At 39.8% G+C, this 13,769-nt stretch overlaps 1 protein-coding gene across 2 annotated transcripts in view; it reads left to right on the top strand.

The window, feature by feature from the left end:
- SNRPB (small nuclear ribonucleoprotein polypeptides B and B1) overlaps positions 1-10,941 on the top strand; it is a 31,370-nt gene extending 20,429 nt beyond the window's left edge. Inside the window, exons 1-6 of one of the 2 annotated variants that reach the window (XM_044664097.1) lie at positions 1,382-1,528; positions 4,143-4,254; positions 5,261-5,413; positions 8,741-8,879; positions 9,209-9,334; positions 10,805-10,941. In XM_044664097.1, coding sequence (XP_044520032.1) covers positions 1,398-1,528; positions 4,143-4,254; positions 5,261-5,413; positions 8,741-8,879; positions 9,209-9,334; positions 10,805-10,842 — 699 coding nt within the window. In that variant the 5' untranslated portion in view covers positions 1,382-1,397 and the 3' untranslated portion in view covers positions 10,843-10,941. Of the gene's footprint in view, positions 1-1,381; positions 1,529-4,142; positions 4,255-5,260; positions 5,414-8,740; positions 8,880-9,208; positions 9,335-10,804 lie in introns of those variants that run through there. The other variant, XM_044664096.1, reaches the window with a different exon arrangement.
- Positions 10,942-13,769: the final 2,828 nt, after the last annotated feature.

Raw genomic sequence — 13,769 nt, 5'->3', positions numbered from 1 at the left:
TGGGGCCGGGATTTCGAGGACGGATTGTGAGGGGGAGGAGGAAATAGGTTCTGGAGGAAGGGGAGATGAAGGCCCGGATTTTGCTGGGGGATGAGGGAGGAGATAAGTGAGCGTGGGTCAGGGTTGGGGGGGGCATTGTTTGTGTATTTGTGAAGGGAGGGTCGGGTCGGTTTGGCAGGGTGTGGATTGGGAAGTCGGAAATTGTGGGGGAGGCAGACCATCAAGAGGGGGAAGTATTAGAGGGGAGACTGAGAGGCTGAGGTGGGATGTCCAGGGGCCTGGGGAAAAGTTAAAGGCAGGCACGTTCAAGTGGGCTGGAGGTGGTAAGGAGTTTGGAGGTGGAGAGGAGACAGTAAGTCAGTTGGATTTGAGGGGCTAGAGATCTGAAAGGTGGAGGACTAGGCTGGCTCTGGAAAAGAATGGGTTGGAAGTTGGGAACTAGAGCCAAGGGTGACTTGGGGATTGGGGATAGGGAGTAAGAAGAATGGGCTTCATAAATCCTTTACTCCATCCTCATCATTTTACACAAGAGAAAACTCAGACCTTCGTTTCTGGATCTGTTGTCTCCTAACTTCCATGGCTTCCTACCTCAACTCCAAGGTCACATAGGTAGTGAGTGAGACTTGATTTAGAATTTGAACCCAGATCTGATTCTGAATCAGTGCTCTTTCCACAACATTGTTTCAGCCCAGGTTTCCTATTCAAATGTCTTTTCTTCTGAATTCATCCTCCCCTAAATTAAGCAACTCTCATTCATTCAACATAATATTTATTGAGTGGATACTATCTACCAATTAGCTTGCTGAACATTATCAGTAATGTATCCCTCAGGTGGCAGAAGGACCAGTTTGAGAATGTACTGGATTTTTAAGTCAGATGATTTGGGTTTAAGTCCTAATTTCCTTGGACACGTCTCAAGCTCTTCAGCTGAGCCTCAGTTTCCTTTTCTGTAAAACAGAGGTAAATATCTCTGTACTGTTTATGTCAGTTGGCTCTTGGGAAGGTCAAATGATATTGGGTTGCATATGAAAACTACCCATGCAGGGAGTTAGTATTTGTGGTTGGGGAGAAGAGAGTGAAAAGTTAGTGTAAAGAAGGGGAGATGAAAAGAGGCTATTCCAAGGGTCTATCTTAAGGATCTCAGAATAAAGAACTGGAAAAAATACTAAAGCTAATTTTGTATAAACTCTTCATTTTACTGAGGAGGACACTGAATTATTAAGAGTGGGGAAGTGATTTTTCCAAGGTCTCTTGACTCCAGGACCTGTATATTTCCCTTCATGCTAGCCTCCCCTTAGGAGGAGCACTGAGATGTGTAGAGCGAAGGAGAGATTCACATTCTAGTATCTCAACCCTTTCTTTCTTTCTTCCTATAGACTGTGGGCAAGAGCAGCAAGATGCTGCAGCACATCGACTACAGGATGAGGTGCATCCTGCAGGACGGCCGTATCTTCATCGGCACCTTCAAGGCCTTTGACAAGCACATGAACCTGATCCTGTGTGACTGTGATGAGTTCAGGAAGATCAAGTGAGGAGGGGCCCTGATGGGAGGAGAGCAGCCCAGTTCACCCAGCAGAATATTGGGGGGAGGGACCCAAGTGGCAGGTGATGTAGTTAGCCATCCCCCTGTCTGGCTGTTGCCTGACTGTGCTTCTTGTGTCTGTGTGGTTGTGTCCTTTTTTGAAGAAAAGCTAGCTGAGATCCCCAGTGCCCTCTGAATGCTGCCTTCCCCGGGAGTTCAGCTGTGCTTGGAACCCCTTAGCCTGAGAGCTGTGTTTCTGCTTTTTCCTTGTTTGCCCCCCTGGGGTAAAGGGCTCTCGTGTTCTCCCCACAGGTTTTTAAGGGGGAGAACTTGCTTTTCTGTCCTCATTGCCTCTCTGTAAGGCTGCAGCCTAAACGGCACCCCCACCCAATACAGCCTGCTCTGAAGCAGCTTTCAGGAGCCCCTGACTCTTCAGGGTAAGTGCCTGACTTCACCACTTGGGTTGGTGTTTGGGGCTAGTGATTTAGAATCAGAGACTTCAAAGAGACCTTCAGGATCATTTAGTGTAACCCCTTATTTTGTAGAAAAAGCACCTGTGATCCAAAGGTGTCGAGTGACTTGCCCAAAGTCATAGAGCAGAGCAGATAGTCAAACCTAGGTTCACTGACCTCCACATCAATGTTTTTCCCCATTATACCAGATTCCCTTCTTTGATTTGCCATCTGTAAAAATAGAAGTGGTGAGAGACAATGACTAAACATTCCCTTCCTCAGGTTTTCAAGTTATTACCTATGTTAGTTTTCTAGTGATAATATTAGTTCTCAAAGCTGTCAGGACATCGGGATGATCTGTCTTAGTACCCTAAGACATCAAAGTTATTTATTGCCATTTTACTGGTCAGGCATCTTGGAAAGTATAAATAGTAGTGGGAATGATTAGAACCCAGGTCTCTTTACTTCCAAGAGTAGGGCTACAATTTTCCCTTCTTCCATCCGCCTATTAATGACCTTTTGTTTCTTTTAGGTCTGTGTTTTTTTGTGTCTGGTTTGAGTGGAGGGAGTCCAGGATGAGGACTTATGTCCAGTGTGAGTGGGGTATTAAATGTCAGCAGGGAGGTTTTTAGGGAGCTGATTGCTCTGGAAGCTAATAGGAGTAGACTGATGTCCTTTCTCCCAGTAAAAGAATTCAAGTGCTGGAGGCTAAGATAAGATATTGTCAGGGTCTTCTTGGAATTTTTGGGAAGGATTGGTATGAAGGAGAGTATTAACTCAAGGTCCAGGTAAAAATAAAAAATAGTCTTTATAGGTACTAAATTGATCTGAATATAGACTGTCCTCCTAAGAGAAGATCTCTAAAAAAGAAAAAAAAATGTTTATACTGAAAAAAGCCTAACATTAATTATAGACTACATTCATATTTTTTATAAGCTAAGTTTGCAGGAAAGGTATTTTATATATTTGTACCAATGTGTTTATTTGTTCGACGTATATTTTTTAAATATCCACATCATGAGTTTTATGGGCCCTGGGAGTGGTATGGGATTACCTTGTTTTCCTTTCCACATAATGGAATAGTATAGAATTTGGAAACAGCTGTGGCTTGGGTATATATGTGTTGGAATAGGGTTGCTATCTGTCCTGAATGCTTGTTTCTGTCCTGGGACTATCCTAGAAGCACTGTTGTATATAACAGATGCCCAGAAGATATTTATGGAATTGTGATTCAGAATCACAGATCAAAATTCTGGGTTCTCCCAGGCATAGAGGTAAGAATCTATAGCTTAAAAAAACAACTGAAAAGAATTGCTAAGTGTAGGACAACTCCCAATACTACCTGTGTACTACAGCATCCTGCCTGCTGTGGACGTAAATACTATCTTGAACCCTTTTATTACCAAAAGTTTTCCATTTTGTATCTTGGGGCTGTTTTCTGTATAGTTCATCTCTGAGGTTGTACAGGGAGCCAATGAGGAACTAAAATTCTTTGGAAATAGGGATTAGAATTAGACTCACTTCATTTAGTCCCAGAGCAGAGTTCTAGAAACAAAAGTAGAGGAAGGAAGATTTTTGGCTGTCTAAAGGAAAATTAACAATTAACTAACAATTAGAGCTCTTTGAAAGGGCAGTATACTCTCTTGTAAAAGTGGTGAATTCTATGTCAGTGAAGGACTTTCAAGTAGAAACTGGATAGCTACTGAGGTCCTTTTTACCTTGAGATTCTGAGAGGCAGACACCTTTGTCACCTGAGGATTATCTTGGTCCAACTTTGGAAGATTTTCAAGGAGCTAATTTTCATAGGGTTTAGAGAACATTAGAAATTGTCAAGATCAACCCTCTTGTTTTTGGATTAAAGAAAGATCTAGAGAAGGGGAGTGACTTGCCCAAAGTTATATAGCTAGTCATTGGCAGAGCTGGGATTTTAAGCCAAGTTTTCTCTCTCCATGTCTGTTTTTCTGCCTTTTTCCACTGTACCAGTCAGATGTCTGGAAATGGACTGGATCTTTAATTTTTGCAAATGACTACAACAGTTTCCAAGTTGCAGAGCAGGAAGCTGGGGGGATTGCTAGGAGTGTGCCACAAGGAGTTTAATTTGGGCAATTGCCTTAACATCCTGTCCATTAAAGTAAGTTTGTGTTTTTTTTCCCCCTTTCTCTCTTTAGGCCAAAGAACTCAAAACAAGCAGAAAGGGAAGAGAAACGAGTTCTGGGTCTTGTGCTGCTACGTGGGGAAAACCTAGTCTCGATGACCGTGGAAGGGCCACCTCCCAAAGATGTAAGGCAGAAATCAGTGTGGTCTTGAGGTGATGGGGAAGCCCCTATCTTGGTGTGAGTACTGAGGGTCAAATGCTCTTCCTGGGAAAATAGGAGTGCCTCATTTCTATGTCATTTTACAAGTTAAAAAGCTCTTTTGTCACCACATCCCAATAAGGTAGGTAATAAAAATATTATGAATTCCTATACATTTATGTGTATCTGGAGTTCAGAGAGATGATGTGATTTATATACTTCATAGCTAGTAAAGTGGAAAAGCCAGTATTTAAACTCATGCCTTTAGGCACCAATTTCCTTTTCACTGTGCCAGACCTTGTTAGACCAGAGAATATTGTAGTGTGCAATTCCTTTCTGTGGAACCCCCAAAATAGTCGACAGACTGGACCTAAAATATATGATAAACAAACTACACATTTAATCATAGAATCATAACTATAGAAGGAAACTTTGAGAGTGATCTCATATATAGCCTTTGGATGTAGTGGACTAGATGGCTTCAGAGGTTTTTTCATCTCTGAGAGTTATTTTTTAGGGAGAATATAAGACAGAGAGAAGAAATGACTTTTTTTTTTTATGTACTAAATTAGTGACAGCTATAAGTAGGTTCTAGATCCAGTATTTTCCCTTTGGTCTTTGTGTAAGTAGGTAGATTGTTTTATGTGTAAGTAGTAATGGTGGAGATGATGATAGCAGTTCAAATTATTAAAGCACTTAAGAGTTTTCAAAAGCTTTCTTTAACCCACTGAGGTACACTTTCATTTTAGAGATAGAGAACTGAAACTTTTAAGTGACCAAATTGGTTAAGTGACCAAATATACATGTTCTCTTAGGATGACAACATAGGATCAGACATGGTGGATAAGAGGGTAAAGGTGGTGGTTGCATATTGACCTTGTTTTGTATATTTGGATGCCCTGCAAATTTGGGAGTCTGTTAGCAAGTTTGTTCCACAAAGGTGCCTCTTAGTGTCTCTGGACTATAAAACTTACTTTTTCTCCCTATTTCAGACTGGTATTGCTCGAGTCCCACTTGCTGGAGCCGCAGGAGGTCCTGGGATTGGAAGGGCAGCAGGAAGAGGTGTGCCTGCTGGTGTCCCAATGCCCCAGGCTCCTGCAGGGCTAGCAGGGCCTGTTCGAGGGGTAGGAGGACCATCCCAGCAGGTAAGGAGCTATGAAGACATGGAATTCTATATGGAAAGGTGGTGGGGTGCATGTAGGGATGGTGCTAAAAGCAATTCACTTCATTTATTAAGCACTTACTATGTGCCAGGCACTGGGGATATAACAAAGGCAAAAATGAAACTGTCCTTAAAGGAACTTAGTCTCTACTGGGGAGGAATGACATGTGTACAAGTTAAGACTATACCAAATATAGAGAGTGAATACAAATTAATCTTGGGCCACATTGTACATCTACAATGTGGAGGGTGAGGGTAAAGAAGGCAGCTTCTTTCATTTATTTATTTTTTAAAAGAAGGCAGCTTCTGCAAACACAAAAACAGGAGGTGGAATAGCAAGTAGGTTATTTTGACTGGTCTACAGAGTTCATGATGGGAAGTAACATAATCACTGAGAAAACATAGCCTAGAGTCAGAGAGTGAAGGACTTGAAATGCTATTCAGAGAAATTCAAATAAGAATTTTATCCCAGAGTCAAGAGCAAGTGTGTCACTAGAGGTTCTTTTGAAGGGTAGTGGCAGGGTCAGCTCTTTACTTTTAAGAATATCAGTTTGGGGCAGCTGGGTAGCTCAGTGGAGTGAGAGTCAGGCCTAGAGACAGGAGGTCCTAGGTTCAAACCCGGCCTCAGCCACTTCCCAGCTGTGTGACCCTGGGCAAGTCACTTGACCCCTATTGCCCACCCTTACCAATCTTCCACCTATGAGACAATACACCAAAGTACAAGGGTTAAAAAACAAACAAACAAAAAAAAACAACAAAAGAATATCAGTTTGACAATTGTGTGCAGGTTTGGTTGGAGAATGGAATAACTATTTCAGTAGTCCATGTGAAAGGTGAAAAAGGGCTTGAAATAGGTTTGGGCACTGTATCGGTGGAGAGAAGAGGGGAGAAGTGAGAGAAGTGGAAATAGAATCAGAGGGTCTCGGCAGTTGACTTGGATATTGGAGATGAAAATGAACAAAGAATTAAGGATGACTGCAGTTACAAACTTGAATGACTTTAATATTGATGGTGTCTGACAAACATGGAAGTTAAGGGAAAAGGGGTTTTGGGAGAACAGTGAGTTCTTTTTTAATTATGTTGCATTTAAGATACTTTGGAGATTTCTGTGGAGATGTTCAGCAAATTGATGATGGGGATTGCAGTTCACATGAGAAATGGGCTAAAGATAACAGATTTGAGAATCATTTGCTTAAACAGAATTGAATCCATGAGAACTGATAAGGTCAGTGTGAGAGAGAATACTTATAACAGAACCCTGTGGATATACAGGCCTCTGGGCATTCTATTTTGAGGAGAGGTTTTAGAGCAGAGTTCGATAGCCCTGAGGCTACATATGGCTCCTGAGGTTCTTGTGGGGATTCTTTTAAAAATTATATATATATGAAGGGGAAAATTGCCATTGTGAATTGTGATTAAAGCTGTCCTTTTGAGCCTCTGAGAATTTGATAAGAACCTCTAAAGAAGTATATATTTTGGTAGCGCAAGTGTGGGATAGGTTCAGTGTACTTTGTCTACTTACTGTAAGCTTTTTCTAGGAGGGAGCTGATTGTTGAACTGTGCTGATTTGTATTTACTTTTTTTGAAAACAAGTAAAAATATTATTTTTCAACTTTTTCTATTCCCGTTTGTAAGTTAATATATCTTTTGAAAGCTCTAAAAGGTCATAAGAGTGTAATTGTTTTGTTTTTTTTTTAATTTGCCACTTTCCTCAGAACAAACCTGTAAACTAGATAGTAATGTTTTTTCTAAGTACTTTCTTCATAAGAATTTGTGAACTGTTATCCCATTTAATTAGGTGATGAAGTGAAGGTAAAGTGATGGCTATTACCTGTCTGATCTGTACTTTAGGTGGGGCTCCAGTGGTTCAGTATTTTTCCTGATTCATTCCACAGCCTCTAGGCAGCCAGAAGTAGAGAAAATATTTAAAAAAACAAAGATTCTGAGGGAGGAAATTATGTCCTGGTTAGTATGGTCGTGAATTCTGACTACTACCCCCAATCAATTCTTTTTTTTTTTTTTTAAACCTTAACTTCTGAGTTAGAATCAATACTGTATATTGTTTCCAAGAGAGGAGAGTAGTAATAGCCAGGCAGTGGGGATTAAGTGACTTGCCCAGGGTGACACAGGCAGAGGAAGTATCTGAGGCCACATTTGAAACTGGGACCTCCCATCTCTAGACCTGGCTCTCAATCCATGGAGCCACCTACCTGCCCCCTCTCTATCATTTTAATAGCAGTAATAACTTACTTTCGTTAGTCCTTAAAAACATAAAAAATATTTTTCTCATAGTTACCCTTTGTAGTTAGGCAGTGCAGGTTTTATTTCTATTCTTTTAAGTGATAAGTCTTGAAGAAACTAGCCTCCAATCATAAAGCTAGTATATCAGCACCAAGATGTGAACTCATTCTGATTATAAGACTCTTGACAATCAAAGATCTAGAGCTGGAAGGGACCTATAAGGTTTAGCCCATCACTAATTTTAGAAATAACAGAACTGAGGCTTTAAAGAGTTTGTATTACTTACCCAAGATCTCATTGGCATAAGCTTAGAAGTAGTATATAGTAGAGTCAGGATTTGAATTCCAGGTCCTATGACTTGAGGTTTGTCCTTTTTTCACTGTATTATGCTCATACCTTCTGCTGCAACTTGATTCTTTTCAATCGTTGGTCCATATAGACATTGGTCCATAGGTCTTGCATTGCTGAGGGCCATGCAGTCAGGGCAGACCCGTTGTTTTGCCAGTACTCCAATGTCTTTTTCTGAATTTCCTAGGAAGAAGCTCAATACCAAGCTATAATAGTAGTGGCTGAATCCCTGACTGTTATTTCTGCAACAAAATTGATGTGTTTGAATTTAGAATTTAAAAACTCTACATTTGAATTTAGAAGGGATGTTGGGGAAGGAGGGGAGAGGAAACCATTTCAAGGAAGGATAAGTTGATTTAGAGATATGTAATCTGGGGAGTGGATGATTTAGTGAGGTCTTGAATACCATCTTCAAGTATTTGAGGTTTGTCATGAAAGAAGGATTTGACTATTGATTGGCCTCAAGGTGGAAGGTTGAGGGAGGTAAACTTTATCTCAATATAAAAAGGAGGGGAAGCTACTATTTGTCACTCTTCAATAGTGGAATGGGTTCTCCTAAGTAGGTATTGATCTTCCTGTTATTGGAAATATTTACATGATGACTAGGCTTCTCTTCAGTGGTGATGCTTTGTTGAGGGTGGCATCTCTTTTAAGTCTTTACCAGCTCTCAAATGCCATTTTATCTTGATGATTTCTGGACCTTCCTACCTTGTCCTTTCAGGTGATGACTCCCCAGGGAAGAGGAACTGTCGCTGCTGCAGCTGCTGCCGCCACAGCCAGCATTGCAGGAGCTCCAACACAATATCCACCAGGCCGAGGGGGACCTCCCCCACCAATGGGTCGAGGGGCACCTCCTCCAGGTAAAGAGCCTCTTGGATCAGCACTACTCAAAGGGAGAGACTCTTAGCTGGATTAGTGATGAAACATGGCCTTGTCTGAACTTGATGAAGAACTGGGGTCAGTCAGCAGGATTACTCTGAGGTCCAGCTGTGTATCTTAGTCAAGGCTCATGCCTTAAGATACAACTTCAAGGCAGGGGATAAACTAGAAGAAACCATGGTTTCTGAATTTAGATCTTGGGAATATGGCTTGGCTGGATTATGGAAGGAGTGTGTTGGACCTTTGAACTCCCTCCCCTCCCCCCCCAAGACAAATAGTGAACTAGTTTTCTGGAACTTCTTTGTGGCAGGCATGATGGCTCCTCCACCTGGAATGAGACCTCCCATGGGCCCTCCAATGGGGATGCCACCTGGACGAGGGGCACCAATGGGCATGCCCCCTCCTGGCATGAGACCACCACCTCCAGGAATGAGAGGTGAGTACTCTGAAATAGTGATGTTGAGGATATTACAGTCAGGATATCTTTAAATGCCCATCTAATTCTAACATTTAGTGTTCTAAGGTCTGTATTCCTGAATTTTTTGTTATGATTTGAGGTCATTTTTAGCTCTGGAATTTTGATCTTTAAATTTGCATTGAATCTTTTTATCTTTCAGAGCACCTTTTCCCAACCATCTAGTTGTTTTTATAGAAGTAGCAGAGAATTGAGAGTAAAAGCTGTGGATTTGAATGGCAGGTCTGCCATTTACTGCCCCTATGACTTTGGGCAAGTTTAACTTTGCTTGTACTCAGTTTTCTCATCTGTAAAATGAAGGTGTTGTACAGGTGGTCCTTAGTTTCTATTTCTATATCTGTTCTCTCTTAAGATTCTCAGAATAATCCTGCAGAGTCTTTTAGTGTATTAGTATTCCCATTTTACAGTTAAGGATTCACAAATAAGAAAAGATTTGTACAAGGAATTTACAGTGAGTTAGAAGGGCCAGGGATACTGCAGAAGAAATTCTTATTCAGTTACAGGTTGGACTAGATAACCTCTGCTTTCTGTTCTATTCTTCAGAGTGTGTGATTCTGTAAGGCTTAATTCTAGAAGGACTACGTATGTCAACTGACAAAAACAGTGTAATTTTACTCTGGAATTTTTGTCCTATCTCTTCATTTTCTTTGCTTTATGGATTAAAAAAAATGCACTGTATCGCCTTAAAAAGGCTTGCTCCTTTGATGTATTCTTAAATTCTGGTCCTTCTAGTGTTAAACATGACCTATGTGGATTAAGTTGCCACTGCTTTTTATAGCCTGGTATACTGCTCAAAATATCAAGACCTTTTGTTTCTCTGCTTAGCAGAAGGAAATTTGTACTTCTTGCACAGACAAAATTTTATGTGTTTAGACAAGTGATGTCAAAACACAAATGTTAATAGATTCCCATGATCAATATATAATGACTTAGGAAATATCAAATTAACATTATATTGTACTTTTAAAACTTTTATTAAATATTTCCCAGTTACATTTTAATCTGGGTGTGAACTGGGCCTCACAAAGATCCATCTCCTGATCACGGAATCAGAATATTAGAGCCAACCTTAATTTTTTCCCTTTGTGAAACGAGGAGGTAGGAGTTAACGAAATCTTTATTGTCCCTCCTGACACTTAACTGTTTGGGAGGTCAGCTAGTATTACACCTTTATTTTATGAATGAAGACCCTAAGGGAGGACAGGCAATGGTGGGGTTGGGGTTTGGGGTGGCTTGCCCAAGATCACACAATGTGACAGTGGTATCATCTGCTAGAATGATAGGCCCCTTGAGTCCTAGTGGTCTTCTTACTAACTTTTGCTGCCTCTTAGCTATTGGCTGGTGATCATGCTCTCAGTCCTGGGCCAGAATTTGGTGTCTTCGTGACTCTAACCTTTTAGATAATCCTTTTATTCTTTCTTCCCTTCACAGGTCCTCCACCTCCAGGGATGCGCCCACCAAGACCCTAAGATCCTCTAGGCCTTGCTCAGATGCTTGCCACCTGGAAAGTTGTAAATAGTTATCTTACTGCCTTTGAACTTGGTTTATAATAAACTTGAGGAAAAAAATCTTAAGTTTGCAGGTTGGTGTTTTCCATAAAATCAGGGAAGCAGTGATCCAGTGGGACCAAAATTGGTTCTTCCTTTCAGGTCACTTTAAGGAAGTGGCTCTCTTTCTTGAAGATGTCAACATATCTTACCTGGTTTCTTATCTTTTTCTCACCAGCAAGATCCTATGTAAAGCTGGGTTCTCTACCTCACTGAAACACAAACATTGACCTAGAGCAGCGATTCCCAAAGTGGGTGCCTCCGCCCCCTAGTAGGTGCTGCAGTGATCCAGGGGAGCAGTGATGGCTACAGGTGCATTTATCTTTCCTATTAATTGCTATTAAAATTTAAAAAAAATTAATTTCCAGGGGGCTAAGTAATATTTTTTTCTGGAAAGGGGCTGTAGGCCAAAAAAGTTTGGGAACCCATTGACCTAGAGCCTCTGAAGGTCTGAGGAAGTAGGAAAGAAACATTCTTTCATTAAACCTCCTTTGTTGAAAACAAATGAAGAGTTAACCATTGCCTGTAATTTTGTCTCTAATCCTGTAAAAAGTCAAGGAAGATAAAACAATCCTCAAGGAGATGATTATGGTGAAAGGGGTAAGGAATGTGTGAAAACCAGTGCTGTTAATAACTCATCTCTACAGGGTCGTAAGGGACATAAAACACTTTTCTCACAACAGACTTGTGAGATAGGTAGTGAGAGCATTATAATCATTTTATAAACATTCAGAGGTTGATTTCCCTCAGGTCACATCACTAGTCATACTAGAGACTTAATCACTGTATTGTGCTGCTTTACAGCTATTAGTAAATATAAACATTAATGTTTATTTAGAGAGGTGTAAACAAAGTGCTGTGTGAAATCTTAGGGGGAAATTTCTAACAACTGGTGTCCTGTCTTGGCATACAGTAAGTACCTAAATGTTTTCATTCTTTTGAAATGCCATTTCCTAAACAAATAAAATGTAATCCTGATGTAAATTATTTTTGAATTTTTGGAATGTCCTTTGGGTTTGGTTGAATAATTCTGATGTTTGAGGTAATAGAAATATCTTCAATTTTTTTGTATTTTCATGATGAGGGATGAAATGGAAAGTGAGAAAAAGTAAGGGACCAGAGCCTTATCAAATTGTGGTGAGGTGGATTTAGGATGAGTAAGATGGCATGACCCAGATGATTTGAAGTCAGCTTGAAAGAGGTTGCTAGTGGCATGCCCTAAGGCATCAGCTTGGTTTTGTGTGGTTTTTAAAAAAGGAGATTTTATTGAAATTATTTGTTTTGGAGACAGCTAGGTGGTTCAGTGGATTGAGAGAGCCTGTCTAGAGATCAAATTTGATCTCATACACTTCCTAGCTTTGTGACCCGGGACAAGACAATTAACTTTAATTGCCTAACCCTTATTGCTCTTCTGCCTTGGAACCAATACACTTTCCTTTTTTTAAACCCTTATCTTCTGTCTTACAATCACTACTGTGGTCTCTAGGCCTTACTCTCAATCCACTGAACCACCTAGCTGCCTCCTACAATGTTGATTCTAAGATGGAAGGTAAGGGTTTTTATTTTAAAAAAAAGAAAAAAATTAGTTTTTTTAAAAAAAATCATAATTTCCCCCAATATTCTTCCCCTTTCTCACAGAAAGCTATCTCATCTAACAAGACAAAAAGAAAAGAAAAAATCCAACAAACTGATCATTACATTAAAAAAACCTGAAAATAATGTACAATATTCTACACTTTTATGAACCTCCCACCTCTGCATAGGGATTGGTTGGGGTGGCATAACTCTTTCAAGCCATACTTGTTCTTTGTAATTTTGCAACATTCACTTCCTTTTTTAAATGGTTCTTTTTATTTACATTGTAATTGTGAATATTTTCTTGATACTTCTTCATATTGGCTCATATAGATCTTTTCAGGTATTCATTTCTCTCATTTAGAGCTCAGTAATAATCACATTACATTAATACACTGCAGTTTGTTTAACTATTCCCCAATCTATGGGTATCTTTGTGTTTAGAATCACAAAAAGTACTGCTATAAATATATTGGTGTATATGCTGATTTATCAATATTTTCCATGGGGGATTAGCCAAGGGTCAGAGTATGAATCCTTTGGTTATTTTGTTTAATTCCAAATTGCTTTCCAAAATGGCAGTTGTGATTCACAGTCCCATCAATGAAGCACTAATATCCCTATCTTGTCACAACTTCTCCAACATGCACAATTCCCAGCTTTTGTCATCTGTCAATTTGTAGGATGAATGAGGAGAAACTCAGGTTTTGATCTGCATTTCATGTAATAACTTGAAACATCCTTTCATATGAGTTGTTAATAGTTTGCAGTTATATTGAGAACTGTATATCCTTTCATCACATATCTCTTGAAGAATGGCTTTTGGTCATATATATAGATGTGATATATATTTATTAAGTATATAGATACACAGAGATTAGTAAAAAGAATTCTAGATCTATAAACATCTACATATTGATCTCTGTGTTATATAGAAATTGGTTAATACCAAATCCTAATAAGTTTGTTAGATTTTTTCCCCATTCAATACCTTTTATATAGCTACATTATTTTATACAGAAGCTTTTCAATTTCATGTAATCAAAATTACCTGTGTTATCTTTTGTAATTGTATCTAGCCAGAGGACAACCAGGTGACTCAATGGATTAAGAGCCAGGCCTCAATTCAAGTCAGTGCTGCTTCAAATCTGAACTCAGACACTTAAGCTGTATGACCCTGGATGGGTTACTTAGCCTTCCATTGCCTAGCTTTTACCACTTTTCTGCCTTAGACCCAATACATAGTATTGATTTAAAAATGGAAGGTAAAAGCT

This window comes from Gracilinanus agilis, chromosome 2, assembly GCF_016433145.1.
Source record: "Gracilinanus agilis isolate LMUSP501 chromosome 2, AgileGrace, whole genome shotgun sequence".
Taxonomy (NCBI): domain Eukaryota; kingdom Metazoa; phylum Chordata; class Mammalia; order Didelphimorphia; family Didelphidae; genus Gracilinanus; species Gracilinanus agilis.
Note: the sequence above shows the minus strand (reverse complement) of the source record. Positions and strands in the feature narration are given on the sequence as shown.